The sequence below is a fragment of the Cylas formicarius genome, unplaced genomic scaffold (genome assembly GCF_029955315.1).
Source record: "Cylas formicarius isolate icCylForm1 unplaced genomic scaffold, icCylForm1.1 PGA_scaffold_7__23_contigs__length_41026272, whole genome shotgun sequence".
Classification (NCBI taxonomy): domain Eukaryota; kingdom Metazoa; phylum Arthropoda; class Insecta; order Coleoptera; family Brentidae; genus Cylas; species Cylas formicarius.
Window position 1 is genome coordinate 10655467 of NW_026844352.1, and position 27572 is coordinate 10683038.

The 27572-nt window shown below is 35.0% G+C and overlaps 3 protein-coding genes across 6 annotated transcripts; 2 read left to right on the forward strand and 1 right to left on the reverse strand.

Annotated features, from left to right (window-relative positions):
- Nucleotides 1–168: 168 nt before the first annotated feature.
- LOC132705680 (proton-coupled zinc antiporter SLC30A1) lies at nucleotides 169–14166 on the reverse strand. 4 transcript variants are annotated; one of them, XM_060676452.1, is made up of 8 exons: nucleotides 14069–14143; nucleotides 13873–13949; nucleotides 12173–12377; nucleotides 10114–10336; nucleotides 8336–8583; nucleotides 6256–6515; nucleotides 3875–4109; nucleotides 170–1444 (listed from the first exon to the last, which is right to left on the reverse strand). In XM_060676452.1, exons 3-8 carry the CDS (start codon nucleotides 12347–12349, stop codon nucleotides 1259–1261), a joined length of 1329 nt encoding a protein of 442 aa, XP_060532435.1. In that variant the 5' UTR covers nucleotides 12350–12377; nucleotides 13873–13949; nucleotides 14069–14143; the 3' UTR covers nucleotides 170–1258. The 4 variants fall into 4 exon arrangements, with proteins under 4 accessions (XP_060532434.1, XP_060532435.1, XP_060532433.1 ...); XM_060676451.1 differs by having other exon boundaries at nucleotides 169–1444; nucleotides 13913–14166; XM_060676450.1 differs by having other exon boundaries at nucleotides 13873–14166.
- A 515-nt stretch (nucleotides 14167–14681) lies between these two features.
- LOC132704517 (mitochondrial inner membrane protease subunit 1) lies at nucleotides 14682–15340 on the forward strand. Its single transcript, XM_060674541.1, has 2 exons — nucleotides 14682–14901; nucleotides 14953–15340. The coding sequence occupies exons 1-2, from the start codon at nucleotides 14800–14802 to the stop codon at nucleotides 15301–15303; spliced, it is 453 nt and encodes a 150-aa protein (XP_060530524.1). The 5' UTR covers nucleotides 14682–14799; the 3' UTR covers nucleotides 15304–15340.
- A 1185-nt stretch (nucleotides 15341–16525) lies between these two features.
- LOC132704516 (beta-1,4-mannosyltransferase egh) lies at nucleotides 16526–27130 on the forward strand. The gene is made up of 2 exons (XM_060674540.1): nucleotides 16526–17662; nucleotides 25822–27130. Exons 1-2 carry the CDS (start codon nucleotides 16847–16849, stop codon nucleotides 26392–26394), a joined length of 1389 nt encoding a protein of 462 aa, XP_060530523.1. The 5' UTR covers nucleotides 16526–16846; the 3' UTR covers nucleotides 26395–27130.
- Nucleotides 27131–27572: the final 442 nt, after the last annotated feature.

Genomic DNA, 27572 nt, shown 5'->3' on the forward strand with positions numbered 1-27572 from the left:
AGAAAATCTTGGTTTTGTGCCTCTATTGAAAAAATGTAAGTTTAAAATTATTTAAACTTTAATACACTTTTAACAAAGTCTTTCTAAAAAATGATGGTCAAACTATGATAATGTGACATTAAAAGCGCAGATGAATAATGTAAAGGGATAAACGACTGCATAGAATTCTCTTTTTGGTCAAGACGTTTATATTACAACATACTATCCAAATTACCTATCTATACAAATATATTCAAAAAATTCTTACATTAAAATCTATTAATTGCATTATAACAATAAAAATATCTATTTGCCAGTTAAATGATTAAATGCATCCATGTGGGGATCAACCTTGTACAGGATCTAATCACTACAAACCATTGACGTGGCACGAATGCAACACATAACTGCTTGACACACGACTAGATGATCATAAATGTTTGGGCGAGGAAATTTACTATTTCTTGTGTAGCAAATGTGCAGATGTGATTTTTCGACACTAACAAATAAATACACACACATGGCGTTTCACGCTGGATAAAATATTAGACGTTCTGGGAAAACCGGAAATAGCAATTGGCTCAAAATTTAGTCACATTCATTTTCAATTCTCCATCGATGTAAAATATTTTCAGTGCCGCAATGTTGCCGGTTGTACCAAAAAGTAATGGCAAACTTTGATTTTTTGTATATTGTAACATTTTCCTCTCCTTTTTCGCTTTCCGATCATTTTTGTTTAGATATTTTAGATCAATAGATGGCAATAGAAAACCTAAGTGACCAAATTTTTAGCAAATTTCTACGTCTTTGTTTTCCTAAAACATCAACCTTGCGATACCACGGCAAATGAGAGAATTGTGATTTAACTAAACTGGCCAAACTATTCGATAACAACTGGCACATTGGGAAGGGGGAGCGGGAATTAACTAAGTGAACTTTCTAGTAGAAATTCTTGAGCTGGTGCACTAACACAATTAGTCTCGAGCGGGATTGTGAATGGAATTAAAACGTAAAGTGTTTTTCAATCATATGGAACACTTCATACAAAGAACACGCGGACACTAACGTTTACAAAATACGTATATCACAGCCCCGACATAAGGTAATGCGAAGAACACATGCTAGCCTTTTCAAGGCTCCTAATAATTTGAACACGATATGAAATAACACGTGAACAGTCGGAATTTTTAACGGTATGAAAACTGATATTAACATCTTGGAAGCTAAGTACGTCGTTCCTCGACTCCGAGATCAGAAAACTATGATACTTTATGCGGGCTTAGCCTCTTAGTGAGTACTGTGAACCCCTAAGGCCACAGTCGTAATTGCTTTGCGGGTTCCTCTCTGGGCTTTTGTCTAATAGTACGCCCTTTTCCATTTCGTTTACTTCTTGATTGACGTTCGTGGACGAGGTCCTCTGTCGACAAAGATATGGGGTGTTGTTTGGCGATGGTGTGTCTCGTCCCTAAAAAATATCGTTAGCATACAAAAAGAAGTATATAAGATAATTTTAGAGTCGCAGGGTTGCCGTTTGTATCGAAAAGTAGCGTCAATTTGTGTTTTTTTATGGGCCAACCAGTGCATTCCATTTTTCCTTTCCGCACACCTCTGAAGCAGATTCTCATTTAAATTCTTATTTCTGGGTTAATTGTTGAAATTTTGGTTGCAAGTTCCTTACATAATTAAAAGCGCTTTCAATGCATATAATACATTCTTATACCTAGATTGGTTTACGAAATAAAAGCAGTGTTCTCACAAACCTAATTATAAACTTTTTTACCTACGCGAGAGTGAACTATTCCTATAAATTTAGGATACGTTTGGTTGCACTTTCTATATGTTCACATCTTAATCCGTCGACACTTCATATGTAATAAAAAGGTTCTTTAAAAATTCATTTGAATAATCTTTATCCATTTCAATTTTTTTTCTTGGCTTTTTAAGTCTCTTTAATAAAACATTTGTTTACCAATGCAATGACTAGTCAATTTGTCATTGTTCATTTATTGTTAAGATAATTCGATTTTCGATTCGATGTATGAAATGAAAGCGCTTTTAATGATCTGTCAAAATATTTGATAACAACATATTACATTAAAAAAAAAACAACTTTTTGCTAATTTTGTGTAAGGTAAAATCATGATTTTTTAAACACTTTACATCGTAGAAATTGTTACCCTACAGCAAATTAGTACTCAAGAAACTGGCAAATTTCTGCCAAAACTTTAGTGTTCTAAATATTAAACTATACAGATAACTAATATCTCGAAAACCGCTAGAAGTATGTATAGGGACATAATAATCAGAAAGTGATAGCGGAAACGAAATTGGAAGAACAGACGGGGAGTCTCATTTGAAAAATCATAGTTGTCGCTAGTTTTTGACAGAAGCGGCCATACTGGGACCTTGAAAATATTTTACGGGAGGATAGGGGAGAGATAATTACTTATGTGAAAAATGTCCCACCAACCGTGAATATTTCTTGTAGATTGTGATTTGCAGTTATAAAAGTTCAAAGTCGACAAGTGCGACGAATTTACCGAAATAATTAAATTCTAAATACTCCCGTTCTGTAACGAGAAAATAAACTACAGAGCAAAGCTTAAATAGATGTGAGTTGTAGAAACGCGTCTTTTGCCAGAGTTTTGTTAACTTTGAGTTTTCTACAGTTAGCAATAGATGTACATCATCTAGCACATTATTTTTCTTAAGGCATTGTTGAAAAAAAAAAACAATGTGGTAGCAACGCATGCGCCTTTGTTCTGAGATACGGTGTTACCTTATAATAAACAGGTCAGTCGCTATTTGAAGTAAGCCGAACAGATAAATGAAAATACCCATCTCGTTTAAGCTGAACTCTTTGATCCCGTAAGAAAACTTTTCGGCTCTTTACGAGTTCCGTCAAATCCTTCGTCACTGCTAGAGTTTGCATCCTTAAATCGAAATTGGACAATTAGAATGTGAATAGCTTGATTAAGATTTCACATTCGTTGATCTATAAAATTTTCACATTACGATTCAACCCTTTTGACGGCTCCCTTTGCTCGGCGACTTCATTCGCTGAGTGACAACCATATGGTTGATTAATTTTAAAGGAAAAAATTCATGGATATGCAAGACTTCGATTTTGAGGTACAATGCGTTAAGTTTTTACTTCTCCTTATTTCCAAATAATATTTGAAGGAATGTTGATATTCGAATATGATTTTAGTATGGCTTGATCTAGTAGAGGGCGACACATTTTTAAAGTGTCATAAATTCTTTGTACGTACTTATATAATATTTATAAGTAAAAAATAGATTTCGTTTTTCATTTTTTACGAAAAACAAATGTACTTTGCAGTGTTTATTTCCAAATAATATTTGCAGGAATGTTGATATTTGAAATTCAAAATTCGAATCTGATTTTAGTATAGCTTGAAGGCGACACACTTTTAAAGTGTCATAAATTCTTTGTAAGTACTTATACAATATTTTTACGAAAAACAAATGTACTTTGCAGGGTTCACTATGAACAGCCGAGATACTGGGACTTGAAGTAATCGATTTGAAAATTACCTTAATTTCTTTTTTATAAATGTACAATTTGAACAAAGACAAATTCACGCACGACTTTGAAACAAGTAGTTCTGAAAGGTCTAGAGTAGAGAGGTAACCCACATAACGATTTCTACCGAGTATACCTTTTTTACGTAAACAAAGGGCATATATATATATATATATATATATATATATATATATATATATATATTATATACAAATGTTAAACGAAAGGTAACTCTACGAGTTATACAGCCAAACTAAATTCGAAAGACCCCAAATACCCAAGTTGCATCTAAATAACTAACCAAAACACTATCCGATCCCTAGAAAATATTTTATTAAACGATTTTACCTGCTTAGAGGGCCCACAACAAGTATTTTTCTGGCAGTTATTTAACTCGTTGGAAGTTCTGGGACAGTCCAGGACGCAGTCCTCGGTAGCTTGCTCCTGTGTACCTTTAGAGCTCGTCGGTATGTCTGTGTAATCGATGAATTCGGGCTGAATGGTAGTCGAATGTATGCCCTCGTTGTGGAAAAATTCTTTGACCTTTTCCGCGATTTTCATGTATTCGGATAAGTTACGGCACCTAAGACGAAAAAGTCTGGGGTGTTGCCACTGTCAATCTGATCTACAAGTGTGTCTACGTTGTCCGATTTTAAATTCGAGTATGCTCAGATATTTTGATTTTGTTTATGATTTGATAATCGTGCTAATGTTATTTTTCGCAGAAAGTAGTGCAGCAAATTCAGTGTTGAATGAACTTGAAACAGGATTCTCACAGTTTAAAAACTTTGCCAGAATGAGCACCGTGACGTTTGAACATAATGCAGGTAATTATTAATAACAGCTAAACGCAAAATCTGAGTAATTTTCTACATTCTTTTTTACTTCTGCACTTTTACACATTATACAGGGTGTTTCAAAACAAATACAAAAAAATTAATCCCTTCTTTAAAATTAATAGAAATTAGTTATATAAGCGTTGAGTCAAAAGCTATGTCGCGCTACAAATATGGAGGAAAATAATGTCTTGATTTAGCTTAAAAACGAAAATAGATAGAATAATAAAATTTGATTATTATAAAAACACAGCTTATATTATAATTTTTTTTAAATCAGTGGAGGGGACTGAATTATATACTACCTCTATGATTAGTCCGAACTCATTTCAAAAAATAAAAAGAATTGTACAAAGTGTAATTTTATAAAAGTATACTTCCGTAATATTTTATTGTTCTATCTATTTTCGTTTTTAAGATAAAAAAAGAAAAACATTATTTTTCCGCCTTATTTGTGGTACAACAACTCCCTAACGGTTGGCTTTTGAACCGACGTTTATATAACAAACCTTTATTTTTAACAAGGAATCCCCCCTATAAATTTTTCGTATTTGTTTTGAAACACCTTTTACATAGTTTTTATTAGCATACATATCGCAAAAACTCGGACAGAAAATCTCATGGTAAAAACGGCGGGCGGCTCAAATTTAAAATCTGATGGTGTTATCAGGATGTAAATAGGAAATATTATAAATTGAATTTGAAAATTTAAAAAAAATCAGACAGTGCAAACACACTTTAATATACAATGCAACCTCGTTAAACCAAATTTTTATAACATGTTATAAAATAGATTTTCTTAGCAAAATTTTTCCAAATTTTCGTGACAAACTTTTGTAAACCTATTAAATATTATCTACATATATACAGTACAGTAAGTTGTTTTGAGCGAGATCGGTATTTAGAAATTTAATTTGCCTTGACGGCGCAAATTCTGAAAAAATACGTATGGGTTTTTCGTTAGACTCCAACAACAAAGCTCAACTTCTTTTTCGTAATATACTTGATATGTTTATCAAATTTCAATTCAGGGTCAAATAATATTCCCACATCTTTTATTTCATCTTTACGCTCTAAGTACGATGCGATAATTTATTGGGTACAATCTTCGACTGTACGTCATGCCTTTGAACAATGAAATTTAAATGGATTTTCTCTGACCTGCATCCTAAAGAGATGATGACAGTGGAATCTTATTATTATTATCATCCAGTGGCTTACTGATTTTTTTTGCACAAGATATAATATTTAAGATAACAGCTAATTTGCATATTTCTAAAATTTTCATTTTATACACTGTTCAAACATGTGTAATTGTGTAAATATGTTTTTTTTTGACGTTATTATTGTTATTTACAACATTACATTATTACAGAATACAAAAAATAGAAAACATTAAAGAACTAACATGGCATGAACTTCGATAATAATGCTATTTTTGTATATGTATATATTGTATAATTCTAGGCAGGAAACTCAGGAAATGGCACTATTTATACTTATTTTTGAAAACATTCTCTAAATATTATATTTTACCTAAATATACACCGCTTTGGCTTGTATCTCAAAACTTACATTTTATAAAAAAAAAACCTGACTACGCCATTGAATTCTACTTTTTAGAATCTAGACTAATTAACCTCGTAAATTAACAAAGAAGAATTCGTAAACTATGTTAAATATGTCTGGCCCTTGATAGAAATCAATTTGAGCGTTATTTTTAAGGTTTTCTATTTTTTGTATTCTATTGATATTTTTTAATAAAACAATAATAATATGTTAACTAGAATAAAATTAAAATAGAAAAAATCGAAAACATAAACACCGCTCCTTGAGCTTGGAGCCGTAAAACCGTTTTAGGACCAATCAGGATGCATTGTATAGCTAAAGTACCGGATGTGAGCGGAAGCGATGATTCGATCTCCCGCGAGTTGCCACACGTGAAACTCGTGGACCGCCAATACCCCGTCCACTTTTTGCAACAGCTTCTGCTGTATGGCATCGACCTGGATGTGCGTGGGCACAGTTTGGAGTAATATCAGAGCGGAGTCCCGCAACAAAGGCCATACCGATCGCAGAATCAACAACACTAATAAAACCGACAAAGCCGGGTCTATATAGTACTTGTAGCGCCAGTCCGTTAACCAAAACACCTAAAATCATTATTTAAAAAAAAAAAACAATGCTATTTTAAGCGAGAGGGTGCCACACGTATGGTGTCTCTCAATGCCACAGGGGCTATGCGCCAAAATTACATTTTTGAGATAGTCAAGAAAAACTGTTTAAATTTACAATAATTGTTATAATTGCCGGTGTTTGTAAAAATTAATGCAAATGCAGGTTACTCAATTGTTACGGTAGGCACATATTCCTTTTCTCAGAACATGCGGCGGTGCACTAACGCAAAATGTTAATATATGAAAAATGGCACATACCCCTTTGACATTTCTACTCTTCAATTTATTTCTAGATAAGGGACAAATCAGGTACCTCCTTATATGTCTGTTTTTGCAATATGGGACTGGAAAAAATATTTTGCTGTTTTTTAAGGTTAATATGTATTAGGTGTTAAGGTAAATAATTGTAGAACAGGGTTGCCAAATGATAATCTATGTCAGACACCATTCGTCATCGTGACCCGCAGTAAACAATTTTATTACTAAAGTGGAAACAGTATCTACATTTTCCATAGAACCAAATTTACAATTTGGGCCAATTTCTGCTATGTCAATAATGTTTAATAATATCTATATTTCTTAGTATATCTGTGTTTCTAAGTTTTTTTTTCAAAAAAACTCCCACAGGCTACTGTAATACTATTTACGAATCTTTTGGGATTCCTCCTGCGTCGGGTGTTGACGAACTAAACTTGCTGAAGTTTCGCCAATCATCTTGTTGGCTTCTTCTGAGCTTAACTGGAACTGGCTTGCATTTTACTTTGTACATGCTTCCCATTGCCATATTGGTGAAAGGAAAAACCTGAGTCGCGGTTAAGATTGTTTGATTGCTTATAGATTTCTATAGATTCCAGAATTTTTCGTTGGTAGAAGAATTGATTACATGCAAGAATTTTAGTTTTTTCCAAATAAAATTCGATGTCCGGTTTCGTGATCGTGTTTGACAATTGCTGATCAGCTTATTTATTGCAGCCTTAAGGCTCTTTCATGTTTTCATGAATTTTATCTTTCACGGATCGAAGATGCTCAGGGATAAATGGTAAATCTGCTTTGTTAAGCACTTTTTATATGTGATCAGTAATCTTTTGAATGTAAGGAACGGCAACAGTGGCAAGTGTGGATTTGCTTTCGGACTCAGTGTCTTTGGAAGGCGTGGTGAAGTGTATGAATAGCAGATGTAAGGTGTTTTAATTCTGGGTTCATTGACTCGGGCTGAGATAGTTTTACGGCTCTGTAAACAAGGGAGTTGATAATCGATAATTTTTGGGCCGGATATCGGTCTGTGTGAGTAGGTTTTCTGTAAGCAGAACTAAGAGGCCAACAGGATGATTGGCGAAACGTCAGCAAGATCTATTTATCAATAACCGACACAGGAGGAATCCAGAAGATTTGTAAACAGTGCTTCATTAGTAATTTTTTTAACCAATTTAAATTATCATTTGGTAAATATGAGATGCTTATTGTTTTTTTTTTGTTTATTGATTGCAATGAAACGAAATTACAAAAAGCGCAATATAAAATTGCAACTTCCCAATACAACGGTTTTTTTCTTCAATTTAATTTTAAAACCGAATTCGTTACGTTGGTTCCTTTGATAAATAAAGAATAAATGTTATTATTTTACGGACATCTTAAAATAATAAATAAGACAAACACTACATGACACTTTTTCAATGTTATACGGCGGTAAATAATCGTTTCCAGTCTTAGACTGTAGTTAGTAGGCATAGATAATTTTCTATTTCGATTTATTCTGTCCCAAATTGTAAAAACTAACATACGCGGGTTGCGCTCACCAATGCCGATATAATAACGATAACTGAGCCCAGGGCATCGCTCAACACGTGCAGAAAAACACCGCGCATGTTCATCTGTCCCGCCGAGTGCGAGTGACCGTGAGAGTTCTGCTTAATGGGTGGCGGCGGGGGTGGAGGCGACGGGTAAGTTTCGTCGTTCTCATTGTCGTCGGTGACGGCGAGTTGGGTCAAGCGATTGCGAGAATGGGACAGTCCACCGTGCGAATGACCATGCGAACTGCCGTGTTCTGAATTTTAAATTCGTTCGATGTTAATGCAAGTGGACTTGTCACGTATGAGAGTACGTGTATTGTATTTTTTATGTTCCGTTTTATGACCTTGCGGCTGAAATAATGAGCAAACATGGCCATCCTAAAACTTACTATCTAATAACTTTATTTTATAAATATGAGATGATATCCTTCTTCGGAACATTATGCCTTCGGTTTTAAGCAAGATTGATAAACAGTGAGGTCGTGCATTTCGCAACTAAAAGATCCGAATTTCGTCTAAATCTGCGCTGTTTTGTCAGCTATTCGTTGATCTACCGCGAAATTTTCAGCGAAAGAAAAAAATGTTGTGCTGCAGGCTAGATTAAATTGCAAATACAAACTGAGTAATAGTGCAACTCGAATAAGGCCCGATGAAGTTGGCTTGCCACTTGATAAAGATAATAAATAAGAAAGTTTCAGTAAGGGATTCCCGATTCTCAAGCATAACAAGAAACCTGTTATCTAATTCCGGAAAGCAAAAGCCTTACAACATGGAAGCAATATAGCAGCAAATCCGATACATTGCTGCAATAAAGCAATTGAGACATAATTTTTCAAAGAAACTTTCACAAGCTATTTGCAAAACTTCTGGATTCCTCCTCCGTCGAACTAGCTAACTGAAACTGTTTCGGTTAAGTTCTCAAGAAGCCAACAGGATGAAGCATAGACAATCAAATTTTCAATGCAATGCAAAATAAAAGTCAAAAAATGTGTTGGCTCTGATAGAAAATTGGCTGAATAAAAAATTAAAATCAATGGATCTTTTGGAAAAATGACTTATTTGCGTGTCAACAATTACCCAAGAACTTTTTTTACTGCTAGTTTACAACCCAAGGCCAGAGAGGCGTACAATACATAAATAATAGAATTTACAGGGCAATTACTAACTTTTATAAAAAGAACATGTCGGTAAAAATTTAGTTGTCAAAAAATAATAATTAATCTCTACCATTAAACCCATAACTAATATTAGTCAGTTTATCATCAGTATTTGAATTAATAAATTTTATTCGATTTGAAGGGAAATTAAGCACCAATAACGGTAGACACAAGATGCCAAAGTTTGTTATGTATTTTCGATCAAATTTGACTACCGTCGCTAAACCCGCAATCGTTATAACAAGATTAACTTTGAAAACAAGTTATGTAAATCTATTTTCACGCACATCGGAGACAAATAAAAGTTGGCAACGCGCTAAATACCAGCAAAACACATCTTATACTATTTTTTTCAGCGTTGAAACGCCAATATTGTTGTCATTTAAAAAAAAGTGCTACCTCGCTAGATGTTAAAACAATTTTATTCAAAGAAATAACATTTTAGATAACTGGATTAATTTACTTTCGTGTAGCTCACATAAATAACTGTCACGATTGGCTATTATTATCGTTATTTTGTTAACTTTATTTAATTAGTGTTAAAAATTTAAAAATTAATGGATTTTTTGTCATCTGTCAAATCTATGTCGTTGATCTGACTCGTCGGCCGAGTTGGATGGTACTTACCGTGAAATAAAAGCAATCCAATGACATTTACCAAGAGCCCTATGCCGCCGACGATGACGATAAGCTGAGGGTCGTGGATTTTTTCAACTTCGATGAACCTCTTACACGCCTCGACCGTGATGGAGAAACAGAGGGCGACGAGGAACACCGCATTCACTAGGGCCCCCAGAACCTCGGCCCTTGCCCAACCGAACGTGTTCTTAGACCATTTTTTGGGGGACATCTAATACAAGACAAACACCATTCACGCGGGTTCACTTTCGCCTTTACTACCGCATCAGTTGCGAAGTAAATAGTTAATATAAAATATTAACTAAACTAACGCACAATCAACATAGACGGCCACATCTGCAAAACACCGGATTTCACCAATTCACCAATCATAGATCAAACATTATTGCTCTCCAGGCGCCTATTTTTCTCTCAGTGCCCTAAATTTCACACACTACCCTGTACTTTGCACTATTTTCTATCTAAACAGCGAGCTCTAAAAACTGTCGAACTGCCAGCAGCCATATTGGTCGTTGAACGCCGCTAGATCTTATTGGTGGAGAGCGAGATGTGAACTAACATATCTTATTGGTTAGAAACGAAATTTATGAACAAGTTATCAACAGCATAGGTCTCTATATGTCTCGAAGTTTTTAATTCTACTTTTAACTCAAATATCTGCAGCAGGCAGGTACTGCCTGTAGTGATTAATTTCTATAGTCTATTTCAAAAAGATGTAGAGGAATAAAACCTTAGGCAACCTTGTATGCAAAGAGTGATACAACGAATACTTAAGCCACTTTCACTGTTTGCCATTGATTTAATTACACAATTCATTCTTTTTAGTGCAGGTGATAAAATCCGGATTTGGGCATTTTATGGGTTTTGCCTATTTTCATCTATTTACTAACATTGAGAATGTCAAAAGCGTCCGTCCCGTAGGACACTCGAAAAAAGGTAGAACTTTACAGAATAAAAATTAGGGATTATGTACGTAATAATAATTACCTCTTTTTTAATTATTATAGATTATACAGAAAGTAAATTATTTAAAATTCTTAATATTTTTCATTATGTGAGGAACTGGAACTTATCTTCTTTTGGAGTTCTTAAAGGGTGGACAGTCCCATTCAACTGGTAGCTAAGTAAGTGAGTTTTAATTTCTCTGTCATTAAAATGTCATTCATTTGCCTTTACTCCGTCATAAAGGAATAATGAGAGGCAATTAGTATCGAATTTACAATAAGAATCAAAAATAATTTTGTTGCACCTACGGTCGACACCGAAACTGAGCGAAAGTGAGCGCCTTTATCATTCTAGATCATTTTATAACAACACATTTTTCTAAAATAACTAATAATAATTCTGTTTCTGAATATTTCGAAAATATTAAAAATTATAAATGACAGCACTGAATTTGCAAGCACCGCAGCAGATCTTTATTCAGGTAATAGTTATTTTATTGTATATTACAAAAAAAAAATTGAATACACACTTCACTGAGACCCATTTAATTTATCCCCTTTTCCACAGGATTATTTATTTACGATCTACCGCATTAATAAACCGGAACACGTAATCGCGAACAAAAACTGAGGATATCAATAACAAATTGTCAAACATTGATTTCCAAACTCACAAGAAGCCAAGATAATGACGTTTCTGTAGTAGCCAACAATAACAGCAAAACATTAAAGCCGTATAGCACTTTTACAATCGAAAACCGCTTAATTGTTATTATTTGGAAATCTAAAACTTTTAGAAATAGGTAAATTCGATAAAATTTTAAAAATGTTTAATATTTTGATCATCGCATATAAATTCATTTTTTTAAATATATTTAAGGAAATCAATCCCAAATATCTAACAAAAACTATCAGTTGGGGAAATCGAAAGGTATATTTAGACCTGCAGCATCACATAAAAGTCGAGATATATCAGAAACTATTGACTATTTTTTTTATATGTGTTAACAATATTAAGCGGAACATCTGCGTGGAATGCGATCCAAAAATTTCTTTGGTTGTTAAGTTTGCCTGTGCGACAACTAAAACTACCAAAAACTTACTCGCACCGAAATGAAGGCTATCACAAGCGCGGCGACGTCGCTCAGCATGTGAAAACTGTCGGCCACCAAGGCCATGCAGTTCGTGATGTAACCGACCACAATTTCCACGAAGAAGAAAAACGTGGTTAGCCACAGCATCGAAAGTAACCGACATTTCTTGCCGGTGAATTTTCCCATGATTATTTATTGGGAGCAGTTGATCTGGCTACAAAAAATGGTCGGAAACATTAGCGGGTTCTTCAAACATAAGGAAACCTCCGCCGAGCTAGTTGCGAAACTATAACTTTCACAACTATATCGATTATAGTAACCCCGTTGCATTTAATTTTACTTTCATTAGGATTAATCTTATCGGTGAACTATAAAGATTGAACATTATCTTCTACGTTAGCACAAAAGTCGATGCCCACATTTATTAATCATGATTAATAAACGTTAAACGCAAAGTGAAACGGCAAAATTTCTTCAAAGATCCAGGCCTAGAGTCGATTAAATTACCGACTGCAAAATACAAAAGCATACACATATAAATTAGCCCACTGTCATCGCTTGATTGCCGACGTCACGTAATAAGGATTATTATGAAACATAAAAGTGGGTCAAAATGTCCTTCAGCGTGTACTATATAAATCAGAAACCAGGAGAACGGATAATGTATAGGATAATATATGGGTTTTCAACTAAAACTAAGATTTGGTTCCTATTATTTGTAACCATCTCATTTGCCTGACCTAAATATTTCGCTGGCAACTAAATGAATGGTTTGAAGGGATTCAATTTGAGACATGTAAACCGGTACTACTTTTTTGGAAGTTCTTGGTAAAATAAACCGAAATTACAAAGTATATGAAACATAACAAATAATATTTTCTAAGGTTTATTTTTGAATATAGACAAAAAATATACAAGTGTATCCAGAATATCTTAAACTATTCAAGTTACTAAGTGGGTTTTCTGATTAAGACAGTTTACAAATAACTACTAAAGTAAAATACATTTAAGAAAGCTATAATTTCTTAATAACTTTATAATTTGCCAGCATGTTTGCCTTGAAAAGATGTATCCTCGATATATCCAAATAACACAAGATTTGTCAAATATTTTTTTATAACTAGAATACCTGCGGAATATTTAAAAAAAAAATCTCTTCCTATATCTGATGTCTTTTCGAGGTACTAAATCAGTCATATGTAATTTTTAAAACCAAATTAATCCTGACAAAGGATTAAGATATCCATTATTTTAGTATTTTTCATTATTTTTTGATACGGACGAATGATAAAGTATGCACCTATGTTATTTATTATTATAAACTGATTTAAGTCCCTATAGCAATTACAAATTTACTGGGAAAGACACGGGAGATATTTGAGCATTGAGAAATTAGCCACAAGGTATGTCAATGAATTCACATAAAAATTGATGTGCAATATACTTTTAACTTTTTTGTTTTTTACCCACCCCGCATAATTTTCGTAATTACAAAAATATATAGAACTATATAATTCCAGAATAAATACTTGTTTTATATAATAACCCGTTCATCGCACAAAATGCTAATCGGTTAGTTATTGCGTTTTTTTTATTAGTCACAGAAAATCTAAACATTTTTTTGATAGTTCATCGCAACTTGGGTGTAGTGGCAAGAAATAACTACTGCATAAACTTACATAAGATAAAACAATCAAACCTTTCCGTACCTTGAGCCAACAATAAAAATCACTCAATTCCACAACATACCCGTCGTTTTCTGGAACTCTACACAATGACAGAAAATCTGAAGCAAAATCCTTATTTCATTCTCCAATACGGTACACTCACGAAAATGTTTAAAATGGAACACAAGAAGATGTGAGACCTTATTTTTAGAAATCACAAAGGCAAATATAGATTAACCTTTCAATTGAAACTGCTGTACCGCATTCGCTGTTACTTTCTGAATAAACAAAGCAAAAAAAAAAATTGTACGTTGACATTGTAAAATGAGGGTGACATTAAATTGACAACAAATTAATTTACTGTGGTTCAATACCATGGGAAAAATTGTGCTGTTTTTTTTTCTGTGCTTTTTTCAAGTATATTCATGTCTGCTAAAGACACTCGCCCACTACCGATATCCTTCTAAGATTCTTCCTCCAATTACTTATAAAATAACAAGCCGTTCATACATCAATTATCTTTGAAGCAAGGTTTATGCTGCTGTTTTGGGCTTTAATGTAATAAAATTAATTCGAAATACAAATTACCATTACAGAGTATTTAACTAATCACAATTTTTTTAAATTGTAATTTATGTAAAGTATATGGTATATAAAGGGTAATAGGTCAAATTTGTGTTGCTCCTGCATTAAAGAGTTAAAAGTGGCAATTTGCCTTATCAGTAGCACCAAAAACTAAGAGAAGGAATGGATTGTTCCGGAGCTACATTTATTAAAAAAAATCAATTCGATTAAATAGCGGCCGAATGATCGGTTTGACATTGTTAATAGTAGTTAAGAAGAAGAAGAAATCATCTGTTGTATAAGCAGAGATTTGGAGGTTAATTTTGTAATTTTGGAATACATAACTTATTCCGTTCGATTCAATTCAATTTCCTTCCCCCAATTTTTATCTAATGTAATAAAAGAATGAAAAATTTTGTTCTAAAATGTTTGGGATCTTTGGGTTATGTGTTACGATACGGATGTATCGCACATTGTACATTTGAATATGTCGGTGACTTTGTTCTGGTAATTTCGGAGGAGAATAGGGATTCTTCATAACAATCTCCACTTTTTTAGTGTTCTGGCCCGTCTATGGAACCTACAATTTTTTCAGACGATATTCTTTTTACGGAACATATATCGGCATTAACTTATGGCATTAAGAAAGGTGATATTGTTATTGCAAAATGTCCTACAAATCCAAAGCAGCAGATTTGCAAGCGAGTAGTTGGATTATCTGGAGAAAAAATGAAAACTGGTTTTAGCAGTTATGAAAGAATTCCAATTGGTCACGTATGGTTACAAGGTGATAATTATACTAATTCAACAGATAGTAGAAGTTATGGACCTGTGCCAATTGGTCTAATTAAGGGTCGTGCTATATGCAAAGTGTGGCCACCAACACGAATTACGATGTTATCTAGCTAATAGTTAATTTAATAGATTTCTGTTTGTTTTGTAACTATTTTATTGGGTATTTCACTCCTAATGGATAAGAAGTTTTCATATTTAGTATATACACATGGGCTTTGGGATCAGTAATGCTTTCAGGAACAAAATAGAATGTGATCTTCTGTTCAAATGATATGAGTCAGTATGAATTTCGAGGACCTTCCACCTTCTCTGTTCTATGTTGCTTAAATCACTTAACTACAGGAACAAATACAATTGGAAACAAAAGCATCAAAGAAAACAGTGAATGTACATTTCCATTCCTCAAGACTCATTTATGTTCTATGTATTGTGTACAGTTTTAATTTTATAAACCGATTTGTTACCATTCTTTTGATTGTATTCAGGCTTCCAACTGATTTAATATCGTCAGATGACTTAATTAAAAAGTTTGATACAAGGATGTGGTGGATTTTAGCGTGTGTATGGGAGTGTTCAGATTTCTTGTCTGATTATTAAATTTGTTAAATTTTTCCCTATTTTGGCACAGTAACTTAAATGCTCCTAAATTCTTCACAAATCTTATTAAATGCGCGCGCACATATTTGGACCGGAGAATTTCTTAACGAGGGAGTTAATTTGAATCATCATTTTTTTAAGGTTTTTGGGTCTCTTGACAACTTTCTGTATATTATGAAAGTAAGTTCAGCCCTGCAGTTTATATCTATAATAGGTAAAATCATAAAATAGAGAAAGATGTGTTTCGGGAAAGGCAAATTTCTAGTACATACACTAATACTAAATCTTTGGATTGGGGACGTAGTACGTCACACCTTATCCCTGTTCTGGCGAATGCAGCGCTTATGGGAAGTAACTTTCCTCTTTTGTTTACTACCTTGCCTTAGCGTTCTGTGTGTGATTTATAACACTAAATGGTACAGACACCAAAAATTGTGGGTGGCTTTGGACTCTAGCGATAGGCATGGACCTTGATATGCACTAGAACTTGTCCGACATTCACAGACATCATATACAAATAATGTGCTAGCGAATTGCCTTAATAGCACGTCCAAAACATAATAGATGAATTAAATCGCAAAGAAAATCATAGATAAATTACATTTAAATGAGAATGGTTGTGGAAGTTGGCCAGTGGAGGGAAACTCTTGGCGGTGTATATGATGTTGCATGCAAATGTAAACACTTCTTTCGTTTTTTAAAAACTTCCCGGTAGAATGCGCCAGTGTTGTAATTGAGAATCAGCCCACAGGCTTCCCACCCGGCTTTGTTTTTAGATTTTATGTCAGTTGCCTCTGAGATGTGTCTTTGGGTTAGGAGCTATGTAGCACACAATAAATCAATCACTAATGATGCCTAGTGACGGTTGTTCAGGCGTTTTAATGCCCGTTGTTTTTGAGTGAAAATTTTGCTGTGCTTGCCCACAATGTGTAGAAACCGAAAAAATGTTTTACGGAAATACGTTTTATTCCAACCTCAAGTGATCCAAACTGAAGTTGGTCTGTTTACAACAGTGGTGTTTGAAGGGGTGTGATTTGGGAGTTTGAGTCGATTTTTCATTATGCTTAGTAGTAAAACTAAACATTACCTCCACTGTACTCTTTTTTTCACTGTAATATTATTTTTCGAAATATTTTCGGGTGGTTTACGACTTTTTAACGGTGGTATTTTTGTGCCAGCTTCAGAAATTAACCCATGGGTGGAGTATGGTTTTTTCGGAGCATGTACATTATACGCTTTGCGCTTGATTACGTTTTTGCCATTGCCTCAAGTGATTTTTAATTTTATTGGTCTCACGATTTATAACGCTTTTCCCGAAAAAGTTTCTTTAAATGGTTCGCCTCTTTTGGCCCCTTTTATTTGTATTAGGGTAGTTACCAGGGGCGACTTTCCCCAATTAGTGAAAAACAATGTAAACCGAAATATGAATACTTGTTTAGATACTGGTTTAGAAAACTTTCTAATAGAGGTAGTGTCTGATAAACCCATTGGATTGGAAAACCATAGAAGAATCCGTGAAATAGTGGTACCCTCCGATTATCGTACGTCGTCGGGAGCTTTGTTTAAAGCCAGAGCCTTGCAGTATTGCTTAGAAGATAAAATAAACATTTTAAGTGATAATGACTGGATAGTTCATTTGGATGAAGAGACTGTTCTTACAGAAAATTCTATCAGAGGCATTTTGAATTTTGTCATTGATGGAAAACATCATTTTGGGCAAGGACTAATTACATACGCCAACGAGGAAGTTGTCAATTGGATCACCACCTTAGCAGACAGTTTTAGGGTTACAGATGACATGGGCAAGTTGAAATTACAATTTTTATGGTTCCACAAGCCCTTGTTTAGTTGGAAAGGATCATTCGTAGTCACCCAGGTGAGTTGTTAAGGTATTTCTTTTACTTCACAAAAATCAGTGTATTAATTAAGTACAGTACTTTGAGAAACATACAAGTAAAGCTAAAGGTGTTTAATCTATAGTTTTATATGAGTAACATTTGTTTTCACCTAATGCATATCGGGCATTAGGTGAAAACAAATGCAACATACATAATATATTTCTGTGCTCCTGGTAGACAAAGTATTCATGTAGTGACAATAAATAGAATTTACGACGCTTGATTACCCACTTGACTCATGACTTTCGTTGTTATCACTGGGTGAATACGTTTTATGATTCAGAAGTTTAATCTATTAAACCAATTGGGATCACATTGACTTGCGTGATTTTGCGTAAATGCGCCACACGTTCGCTCGTTACTTGTGTATGTCAAGGATAGCAGTAGCATAATACTATAGAATTTATTATATAATGGAAATTCCTAATGCGCTACCAGATAACAGATATGAGAGAGGAATAAAAAGTCAACATAAGCAACATGGCTAAGAAAAAAATCTGGCCGAAATTAACAAAAAAAGTCGCTTGTATATAGAAAAATGCGTGATTCGAAAAATATTTACAAAATGCAGCGACAGCCCAGAAAAAGAGCGGTCTTTGTTAGAAAAATAATTTGCAACGTTTAATTAACATTCTTAAAATATGTCCTAGGTAATCTCACCAGATTGCCTTGATATATTTACATGATATTTATTTATGTCTAATTCACCTGTTAGCAGGTACGTGCCAGTCTCTCCTAAAATATCTACCACACAGATCGAGAAATAACAGTTTATATATTTTTTCAAGTTTACTCTCTGATATTCATTGGACAATATTATGGGATTTTCACTGAAAGAAATACCTGTACACTTGACGGGCAACACCGCGCAATGTTATTTGAGAAATACAAGTCTCTGGACACAATAAGTGATTGGTTTAATAAGGTTTACAAATATTAACAAAATGTCATATCAATTTGTAATCCGAAATAATCTGACATTTCTAATAAATACCTTATACCCATACCTAAAGTCATAATTTTTGGAAGACTTAAATAAAACATCCCTCAGGACACCCTGTATGAAGCACAGCAACTCTCTAATGAGCGTAAATTTATGTAACTCTTAAATTTTCCATTAATTATGGATTCTCTATTATAGCTCTAAATTAGCTATAGTTAATTATTATATAATGCGTAATCCCAGTAAAGCACTGTCTGGTAGATACAAGTACAAGTATTATTCTGTTGTCGCAGAATCCTCAATAGAGTTGCGGCCTTTTAATTGTGTCGTTGCTGTAGATCACTGCTTCGTAGACAATGACCTATTTGTACGTAAACTTATAAATTAGACAAAAAAATACTTTATCGGTGTATCAATATTTAATGTTTTTAAAGCCATCGTAAAATGTTATGTTGTTTTAAGTGACGTACCTACCTTCAGATTACCACAGTACACACCAGTTAGTTAATTATTAGTAACAGGATATTCAACGAAACTGGAAATTTCCCGTTGAGTTTGAAAATATCATATTCATTATGTGCATGCTTGGTGAATTGAGATCTAGTTTTTAAGCAATAAGACCTGTCATTTTAAATCTCGCTGTCGACCAATAAGACTAGGCTGCAACAACCAACATGGCCTCTGACAGATCGGCTATTTTCAGTTTGGATGTGGCATTTTTACGGCAGCACTTTCTCGAAGTATGCGTTGTATGGAAAACGAATTAAATGTGTAGAGATCGCTTCTAGAAAAAAAAATGCTGTAAAGTCCAGGTTAGTCAATTTTACGGTGCTAACGGCCACTATATCATCTAATATAACACGCCCCTCTATTCACGAGACTGTTATAATTAAAATTTGGGGCCTCGTTTAGGACATTTTATCTTGCGGTTATATTTTCCCATATAATTATAATAAAAGATTTGAGTTACTCCGCTTTTCCGGAACAAGTGTCGTCATATTCGGGGATCCTCATTCAAAGGACCAGGGAAATTCCTGCTAGATTTTTTTGTGTGAATATCAGAATTATTATTTATTAAGCTTTGCTCCATAAATATATAAAATATGTATAATCATTCTACAAATATTCTACCAATATTAGCAGAATATGTTCTGGTTGACTGATTTAAGACAAGACTTCATACACACAGACACCATCTTGGAAAATTGAAAAAACGATCTCTCTCTTCAGTCGTTGTCCGTTTTCGGACGTCGTGACTCGTTCATGGATGTTGTGTAGTGACCCTTCGCCAAGCTTCTCTGTCCTCTACAGTACGCATCACTTGTGAGACCGACATTTGTGTGAGCTCCTTTATTTGATCTATATATCTCACTGGTGACCTTCCTCTTGCCCTTTTTCCATCAACCTTCCCCTGTATCATGAGTTTTTCCATACCGTCCTTTCGTATTACATGACCGAAGAATTTAAGCATACGTCGTTGTATTGTTGGTAATAATCTCTCATTTTCCCGTACTTTTAGTTCTCTTAAGATGGATGCGTTGGTGCGGTATGCTGTCCAGGGTATTCTCAGCATTCTTCGGTAGCATATCATTTCAAACGCCTCAATTCTTCTTCGAGATGCAGCATTTATGGTCCAGGATTCCGAGCCATACTCTGCAATGGGGAACACTAAAGATTTCACAAGTCTTGTTTTAGTTTCCTTGCGGATACGGTGGTCTTTCCAGATTTTAACCAGCCTTCCCAAAGCCTCCTTTGCCATCCCAATTCTTCTTTTAATCTCTTGTTCTGAACCACCTCTATTTGTTATCTTCGTGCCCAGATAAATAACCTCTTCTTTAACTTCTATGTCATGGATTTGCTGCAGTGGTAAAGGAACTGTTCCTGCCCGGTCTATTATCATCAGGTGGCATTTAGATCTATTTAGTCGCAGTCCGCACTCCAGGCTTACTTGCTCGATTCGTTGTAATAGTACACACATTTCTTGTTCGTTTTTAGCCACTGCGATAGTGTCGTCTGCGTATCGAAGGTTTGATATCTTTTTCCCTCCAATAGATACGCCACCCTTCCAGTTCCCCAACGCCTTCCTCATTATCCATTCTCCATAAATGTTGAAGAGTATGGGGGAGAGAATACATCCCTGCCTTACGCCTTTTCCAACTCTAAAATTTCCTGAGTATTCGTTTCCTATTTTTATTTGGGCTAGGTTGTTGTCATATAGCTGTTTAATAAGGTAGGTTAGATGGTCGGGGGTTCCCATTTCTTTTAAAACGTACCACATTTTATTCCAGTGCACCGTGTCGAAGGCCTTGCTATAATCCAAAAAGCATAACATAGCAGAGACATTGTATTCAAAGAGATTCTCCACCATCTGTCTCACATTTAGAATTTGATCTCTTGTTCCTCGTCCTGGCATAAAACCTGCTTGTTCTGGGGGTATATTGGGGAGGAGGTAATTTTTGAGCCTTCCTTGTATGATGTACAGTAGCACTTTGCTTGCGTGGTTTATTAAAGCAATTGTTCTATAATTACTGCAGTCGTCTTTTGGGCCTTTTTTGTGTAATGGGATATATACAGATTTCGTCCATTCTTCTGGCCATTTTCCCGTTTCCCATACCTTTTGACAGATTTGGTGCAGCAAGGTAATACCTTTGCCTCCAGTGCATTTTAACATTTCCGCTACAATATTATCTGAGCCTGGCGCTTTTCTGTCCCTAAGTTTTTTAAGAGCTGTTTCAACTTCGTCTCTCAGAATTTGTGGTTCACGTACCCGAGCTTCAAGTGACAGGCTCTCTGGTAGGTCCATCTCTTCAGCGGCCATAAGATTCTCGCAATATTGACGCCATCTTTCTACAATTTCAGGTGTCGTGGTCAATCTTACACCGGTGGTATTTTTAATTGGAAGGTACTGTAGTTGGAAGGTTCTTGAGAGCATCTTCACTTTTTGGAATAGATCCCGTGGTTGGTTTTGGTTTGCATGTTTTTCGATATCCTCACATACTGAAGCAATGTACGCATTTTTGTCAATCCTAAGCCTTCTGTTAATGGCTTTGCTCAGTTCTCCATATGTCTCTTGGGCTTCGTTCTCCTGTAGTCCTTTGATTTTTAAGTTGTTTCGCTCGGAGATCATTTCCCAGGTGCTTTGTGTTATCCATGGTTTCCTTGGTTGGTTTTTATCAGGTTTTACAGATTCGGCAGCGAGCTCAATAGAGTGTTTCATTTCTGTCCAGAGTTCATCGGAGTTCATTTGGTTGATTTTTTCTTGCGATATTTTGTCAAGATTATCTTTGACTGCATTTTGAAAGATCTCGTTTTTCCCATTGTACCATGGGTTGGTTTTTGGAGGACGGCGTTTGTTGCGCTGCAGTCTGAGACAGATTTCCGCGACCAGAGCATTATGGTCACTTCCACAATCCAGGCCAGGATAGGTCTTCACATCTCTAATAGAACTTTTCCATCTTCTCTTGATAAGAACGTAGTCAATCTGATTGCGTGTATGTCCATCAGGAGATCTCCAGGTATATATTTTTCTAATATGATGTTGGAAATGGGAATTAGATATGTATAGTTCGTTTTCCGCGCAGAATTCGATAAGCATTTGACCACGTTCATTTCTTTCTCCTATGCCATATTTTCCTACTACCGTTCGTAGATGTGTATCGGTCTTCGTTTCGCCAATCTTCGCATTGAAATCGCCCAGTACGATTAAAGGCTCTCTGTTAGGCATTCTGGTTATTGTGTTCGAGAGTATACCATAAAAGTTGTCTATTTCATTTTGAGGGCATGTCGATGTGGGGGCATAGATTTGCATGAGGTTTATGTTGACCGGTTTTGCTTGCACTTTCAGGGTAATTATTCGATCGTTGATAGCTTCGTATCCCAAAATAGATTCCTTAAAGTTCTTATGTATCAGAAAGGCCACACCGTTACTGCTGTGGTTTTCGTTTCCAGAGCATATCAAAAGATTGCCATACTCAGTTGTGTAGTGTCCACTATTTTTCCAGTGAGTTTCTGATATTCCGGTAATGGGGACATTGGTGAGTGTTTTCTCGATGATGGCCAGTTTACCGATTTTGTTCATACCTTGCACATTCCATGTGCATATCCTGTGCATTGTCGGTTTTGATTTCTGTTTTCCAGTCGCATATTTTCTATAGGATGCCTGGTCACCTACTCTCCTATAGCCAGTAACCAATTTCACACTCGTAGTCCTGGGGCTCGAGCGCCGATTGCCAATCGGGTCGCATGGCGTCTTACCATATGTCTTCGAGTTAGAGTCCATGATGAGTTTTCTAGGGATACATATTCGCACAGTAGGGTCCCTCTCCTTTCTGTGGCGTAGTGTTACAGCCGAGTAAATCTTTATGTGATTATCGCCTGTAGGTATCTGACTTTGGGTCCTTAGAGAAGTCATTCTTCAATAGCCTCCAAACCAGTAATGCCACAGCTACTGCCCTGTGTCATGCTAGTTTTGGTCCGCCCTGGGTATTTCATTTCCCCAGTACCACCCATATCTGGGAGGCATTCCCCTATCCGCCACCTGGGGAGGCGCCCGATGGGGGACTAGCAACCCCACACGAGAAAAAACGATAGACCTCAAGAAAAACAAACAATCAAAAGGTTACTTCTCCACTCCAAAATAATTGGTCAACTTTTAAGTTACTGTATTAAGACTAGTGCGGTAAAAATTAATGCACAGCAGGCTGCATTGATATCTTCTAGAGAAGGTAATTACTTTCCGCGCATGCGTCTGCATTTCACTCAGTAACTTGTACGTTGCACCATTTTCTTTCTAAGCAGCGAATTTCACACGTTTAACTCGTTCTCCAGAATATTTGACGAGATCTAGGCATATTGTGAAAAAAATATGCCGTAAAAATGCCGCATACAAATTTATTGACGATCTTCCAAATCTAGCGCACCCGTATGTTGAATGGACTCCAATGTTTATTTCGTGGTTGCTGTATTATCGGTATAGACAGGGCTTCTATATCTCTGGTAGCTATATCATTATAACCAATATTTAATTGCGAAGTACATATTTGATATTAATATAGATAAGTACTTGAACTGGAAGACGTACATATATCAATATGTCAATATACAATCAATATTGCGAGTAAAAATTAACATTAAAATTATCTTTCTACATTTCTAGAAAGTCTCTATAAAACAGCTCGTAAGATATATGTAAATGGCATTAGTCCAATAACTGATATTGGACGGAGCTAAATGAGGGGCATAAACATCGTCTCGGATGACTGATTCCTATATTGGTGACAGAGACCTGAGTCGCGGTTAAGGTTATTAGGTTGTTTATAGATTTCTATAGACTCTCGGACTTTTCGTTGGTAGAAGAACTGATTACATGCATAAATTTCAGTTTTATCGAATAAAATTTTATGTCCGGTTTCATGAGCGTGTTCGGCAACAGCTGATGAGTTTATTTGTATTAGTCGTAAGGCGGAGTATAAGTATAAGTAAGGAGAAGTATAACGTCAAAACCGGATTTCCACTTGTCTAAAAATCTCTCAGTATCTTCGGTCCGTCAAAGACAAAATTCCATTTGAGATGCCAGGAGTTTACAGCATTCCGTGCATATGCGGCAAAGAATACATTGGAGAGACCGGACAAAAAATATCAACTGGACTCAAAGAACACGAAAGAGCCTTACGACTAAGACAAATAAACTCATCAGCTGTTGCCGAACACACTCATGAAACCGGACATAAAATTTTATTCGACAAAACTAAAACAATCTTAATCGCGACTCAGGTCTCTATCTGTCACCAATATGGGAATCAGTCATCCGAGACGGTGTTTATGCCCCTCATTTAGCTCCGCCCCCCTCAAACAATATATCAGCAGGTACAGAGTAAAACACGAGCCAGTTTCAGTCAAACTAATTCTATAACCAACGAAATATTAAGAACTTCACATTTTTAAAATATTACGATATGAAGCTGAATACTCCCATCATTTGTAGAACGTTGATATATCTTCGGAATATTTGATGACAGGTTCTCGTAAAGAACATTGTCCTGATGCTGAATCAAGTGCCGAATACCGACCATTGGGTGCACACAAAAAGCGTGCAAACAACGCATACGGCGTCACAAATATTTGGTTTATTTACTTAAATGTCACGCACGATTATGTGTGTATTGGTGCATCTCCATAAAACGATTATCTATAATCTCAATAAAGTGATAAATAAACAACTTCGAGTGTTGAGTAAATAAACTCCTGTCGGTTGAACCAACACAATGTGGGAAAAGCATTCGGCCAAATATTACTGAATATATTACAAAATAGTAAAGACTCAGCCAACGCGTGAAGACATTTTGTAAAATGCAGTGATCGGTCATAAAATTGGGCCAGTGGGATTTTGAAAAAACGCTTAACCCAAATAAAGAAAACTAGACAATCCCAAGGTTCAAATTTTCATTTTATAAAAAGTTTTTTAGAAGTTATTTCGTTTATATTGATCCTTCTGGTGAGTATTCGAATGTATGTGCCATTGAACATTGAGATTGATATGCTCATTGGAAGTAGTTTTCGTTATAGTTTGATTTTAGAAAAATAATTGAAAATTTTATAATTTTTTCATCATTTTAAAATGAGTAAAGTGTAGTATTTTTAAAAGTTTAAAAATAGGTTTATAAGCAGTGTTTTAAGTTTGGCGCGTTTTAAAAGTATGTATTGCCTAATAGTTTAGGTGTACGATATTACGAATAACTAATTCTTAAAGCGAAACGCGAGAAATCGAATATCATAGGTTTCTGGAAAAAATGAAAAACCTGATTTGGGCGCTTATTTTTTATTCGGTTTCACTTTTGTTTTTTAATAATACTTGCTGATATTTAGAGTTATAATTACAGTATTCGACCTGAAACTTAATTCAACTCTTTAAAACGCAAAGTCGACAACATCAAAGAAGAAACCTGGGATCTTTAAATTCGACGCTTTTTGAAATGGTGAAAAATTACAAAAAATACAAATCAGTTTCTGATGACACCTTAAAAAAAATTATTTCACAAACAGAAAAATAAATAAAAAAATAATGTATATCCAAATCCAAATACAGCTTATAAAATGCGATTTAATCAACTCGCTTATAATTCAAAAATTTTGTACACTAAAAATAACAAACCGTATTGTCTCGATTTTGACTATACTCAGTTTTTTGTTTCGCAGCTTGGAGCTGAGAAGGATGTTTCGTTCGACAACGGATTGGATGGGTCGATCGCCGAGGACTGTTTTTTCGCCATGAAAGCTTACAGTATGGGCTATAGTTTTACATTTATTGAAGGCGACATGTGGGAAAAGTCGCCTTTTACATTGTGGGACTTTATCCAGCAGCGCAAGCGGTGGATCCAGGGTATCCTACTAGTCGTTCATTCGCGATCCATTCCGTTGAGAAATAAATTACTGTTGAGTTGCGCCTGTTACTCGTGGGTGACTCTGCCGTTGTCTACATCGAACATATTTCTAGCCTCCAAGTTTCCGATACCGTGTCCGCCATTGGTCGATTTCGCGGTAGCGTTTATAGGTGCCGTTAACATTTATATGTTCATATTTGGAGTAATAAAATCGTTTAACGTATATAGGTTCGGTTTGGCAAGGTTTTTTTTGTGTATGTTTGGTGCGGTGGTCGTTATGCCATTTAATTTAGTGATAGAGAACATTGCCGTACTTTGGGGTATATTTGGTCAGAAGCACAAATTTTATGTTGTGAACAAAAGTATAGGCTCCGAGGTTACAGTCTGAAAATGTAGCGGTATTTTGCGGTACCATACTTATCCGCTTGTCCGAGGTCCAATAAGAAGAAATTTCGAGTTAGTAAGCAAAAAAGTACCTCGAAGTGTTTATATTTTTGTAAGTTTACTATCTTCAGACATTACAGATATTGTTTGGGTATCGCCTAACGCTTTACAAAATTATTTACATACACCTGTACTGCACTGCAATAGAAAATTTACTACAATACAATTAAAAAAATGTTTTTGACACATACATTATTTCTTATGAATGTAAGTGTGTTTTGTTTCTAAACTTAAAGAAAGTATGTGTTAATAAATGCTGTGCAGTAAGAAAATGACATCTAAAATATTATTAGTACCGCATGTTATAATATATGGTGTTTTCGTTGGGGACTATTTGGATTAAATAAACACGGAACCTACGTTTAAGATACAACTTTATTATTAATGTGATATTAATTATTAAAAATTACTTAATACATGAACATAAAAATCATACAGAAATGAAACAAAATCCAAAACTTATAAAAATCACTTATTAGTCATTTTTGATTTAGTGCATTGCTTCTATTGAGGTTTTGCCACAATGAATGTTTTGTAATTATAGAAGATAAGTTGGTGAGAATTTTTTCTTTCAGTCTGTTAAAATATGCAGTTTATGTTGTTTGATACTTATTAGTTACTAGGCAAAAATGTATGTCTGTAATATATTAAATTAGATTAAACTTTACTTAAGCAATAAATGCGCAATAAATTTCCGTCGGATGGCAGTATCGGCAGTATACTTTGACGACTTAAGGCGAAACTAGGCACAATTATTTTGGTGGCGCATTACCCTTTTAATTTTAGATAATTTTCGTATAATGGACTATATTTTGCACACAAGCATAAAAATGTATGTCGTCAGTTTAACCTAAAAATGCATTACTTTTTATGCGAAAAACTCGACAGTGGTTTTGTTTTTACAAAAAACTTCCCTTAATGTCTAGGACAATTATTACAAATAAAATACAACAGCTGGCTTTGTGATCCTGTGGTGATGGACTGCTGAGAAGTGTGGTCAGCTTTAATCGCCCTTCCCACACGCATAAATATGTTGAATTTATCTTGACTATAAATGAAAAATTGTGTTTTTTATGTGAAAATTATGTTACTTAAATAGAAACATAACAAACTATATTATTA